The following is a 2,972-nucleotide window of genomic DNA, read 5'->3' as shown; positions in this document are numbered from 1 at the left end:
CCTGCCAAGAAGGAATTAAAAACGTGAGCATCAATTTAAGGATAACAACAGTGATTCGTCACCAGTTATCACAATGAGAGGGCGTGCTGATTGGCTAGCTTAGCCAGGATTAGCCTCACATACATCCGCTGCCCTTTTTACTTAATCCCATAGGGATTCTTACACATGATCGACGCAATATCACTCGTCTCGACACTGACTAGTAAACTTTGACCCAGTTTGGAAGTAAGCCAACCCCTAATGTGAGAGGGTGACTCTATTATAAAAGGAAGGATTTACTAAAGTTTTTTTCATTATCAACTGAATTCTGCCACCTTTCTAAACACTGAAATAGATTTTATTTGTGGTGAAAGTTTGGTAAGTAGTAAATGATGCTTTATTATAGTTTTTTTTTCTTTTATTGTTGTATAAAGTGTGTTGTCACACAGGTACACGTTAGTTCGACACGGTTTCAGGAATGTTTTTAATACTTTTCTTATATAACTGCGTAGATTTTTTTTTTAATCTGCGATTTTAAATTGATTAGCGTGTAATGTACGCCATTGTAGGCCTGATTTATGCAAGGTTAAATCATTCTTCAGAACCTCTAATCATTTTAATCTGTTATGGCTGGGTGTTTAAATTGTAATCATACGGTACCTTGTAAAATGGTTATACTGTATTTTCATTTATTTTTTCGTTTTCTAATATTCGAGACCACTCTGGGGCCTGACAATTTGGGTGGTCTCGGGATTCTGTCTCCACTTTTAGATGTTAGATTTGTGTTAAAAAATTGGCGATTTTTATTTTGTTCTTTGAAAAAGTGGTCTCGAATTAGAGGGCTCTAGGAATTAGAGTTATCTGTAATCGGATGGTGCACTGTATTTATATATAGGCATAACTTAAATTATATATTATTATGGGCTACTGTGTTCTGATATACTGTATATAAATAGGCAATGATATGTTATCATATTTTCATAAGCATCTTAAAAGTAATATGTAAATGTTGCTTGTTTTTCCGAATCTTTCAATTCTCTAGTAAAAATATGATTTATTATTTTCATGTAAGTAAACCGAATTATAAAACTAATATTGAAGGAGCGTGTTTTCTTTTTAAGCTTTTGAGCAAATAAATCATATATCTTTTTAGGAATTAATATATTTTTAAATAAGTATTAAAAAACTTTATTATTAATATAATTTTATTAATGCTTGCGGTACACCACATAGATGGCTCTGAACGGAACTGTTTTGGTTGAGAATGTCGCATTATTCTCTTGAAGATGATTGAAGCAATTCAATCGAAACGTCGAAACAATCTCAACCAGCAACAGTTTTTTTTAGAACTATCTACGTGGTGTTCGGCAAGCATTAATATATGAATTTAATATTGTTTCTAATTTCTATCTTAATTTCCTTATTCTAAGACTTCGTTCTAAACAAATATTAAATGTACAAGTTTCATGTGTTAATGTTTGTAAAAACGGTATTTTTAGTAGACTTTCATCATTTTATAATAATTATGTTTGTGAAAATCCTGAATAAGATATTTTTCATTGTAGCATATCTAAGTTTAAATGTATTGCACATGTTTAGGAAAATAATTTTATTATGTATTTATCACAATTTTAGGCCTTTTATTGACTATGTGAGGTTTCTATATTTTATATTTTCATCGTGTAATTTGCACTGTTGGATGTGCAATAAATCAATGTATTTTTTATCGTTTTATAATAATGTGTTGTTCAGTTACATTTCTTTATCATGATTGTTCAAATCTAATATTTTGTTTATACCAGAGCCAAGAATGATACGCTTTGCAATTGCCTTACTGGCAATCGTTGCTGTCGTAGAAGCTAAACATTTTAGAGGCGGTTCTTTTAGTTGGAAACCCCGGGCTGGCGGAAAGGTAAGCAGTCTAAGACCTGTGTAAAACAAATACCAATGTGGTTCAAATCTTTGAAGACTGTAAATCATATATGGATTAATGCTTATGTCCTATATATAGTATAAATATATATTAATTATGTGAATTAGCAACGGATTGCCACCAACTCGTTATCGCACTGCTGCTGCCATCCGTCGATTATGTGTTTTAAACGGCTTCGAATTAATTTATAAATGACTCATTATTAAAATCGGTTGGAGATTTTAAAACTGAAGTTACATTTCAACATCTTGATAAACGATATCGAGGTCAATAGATACAACTTGATGCATAAAGCTTTTAGATATCCAATTAATTATTTTGACCAATTCTGATTGCCGTCTTAATTCTATAGTTACTTCTTTCTATTTAACAAAAGGCGCAGACCAAATATTTTATACGATGTAATATTTTATTTATATAATTATTTATTTATTATTATCATTGTTACGGTAGGTTAAAATATCATGGAAAGTAAACTGGATGAGGTACTACGAGGGCATGACAAAGTTCTTGTGCACCGATGAAGTGGCTCACATTGCAGGCGAGGGAAATCTCATCTGTATGGAATGCCAGGAAAAATTAATATATGGAAAAGAACTTGACTTGAATTGTACTTCATGGAGTGAAGAAGAAAACTGGACTAGTGGAATTGGGTCTTTCCTTTATACACCTGAACCCGGAATGAAACAATTTACATTATCGTAAGTCCCTTTAATTATATCGAATGAACAATTATAACTTCATTATTATTGTCATTATCATTATTATTTTTATTGTTGCTGATGTTGATTTGGTGGTCCCATGCGTTACGGTCGAGCGTACAGTGCGTGTTTAATGATGATGCAGGCCCATTTGAGGTACGCGCTGATTTTAAAGCCACACGTCCAGGATATTTACATTATTATATAAAGAGGAAATTAATTGATACTGCAATAAATAATGTAATAATAGTAAATTTACTTTAATTTTATTTGTCGTGTGTTGTCGTAAACCGAATAATTTCCCGAATTTAATTCCCTGTTATTGCTTAGATACAGCACCATCCATCCCAGTTATACAA

The 2,972-nt window shown here is 31.7% G+C and overlaps 1 protein-coding gene across 1 annotated transcript in view; it reads left to right on the top strand.

The window, feature by feature from the left end:
• The first annotated feature begins 246 nt into the window (after positions 1-246).
• Positions 247-2,972, top strand: part of LOC117106810 — a 13,457-nt gene continuing 10,731 nt past the window's right edge. Inside the window, exons 1-3 of the mRNA XM_033248272.1 lie at positions 247-357; positions 1,782-1,891; positions 2,366-2,613. Coding sequence (XP_033104163.1) covers positions 1,790-1,891; positions 2,366-2,613 — 350 coding nt within the window. The 5' untranslated portion in view covers positions 247-357; positions 1,782-1,789. The remainder of the gene's footprint in view (positions 358-1,781; positions 1,892-2,365; positions 2,614-2,972) is intronic.

Source organism: Anneissia japonica, unplaced genomic scaffold, assembly GCF_011630105.1.
Source record: "Anneissia japonica isolate Jap-2015-1 unplaced genomic scaffold, ASM1163010v1 scaffold2471_len1564793_cov202, whole genome shotgun sequence".
NCBI classification, from domain to species: Eukaryota; Metazoa; Echinodermata; class Crinoidea; order Comatulida; family Comatulidae; genus Anneissia; species Anneissia japonica.
Note: the sequence above shows the minus strand (reverse complement) of the source record. Positions and strands in the feature narration are given on the sequence as shown.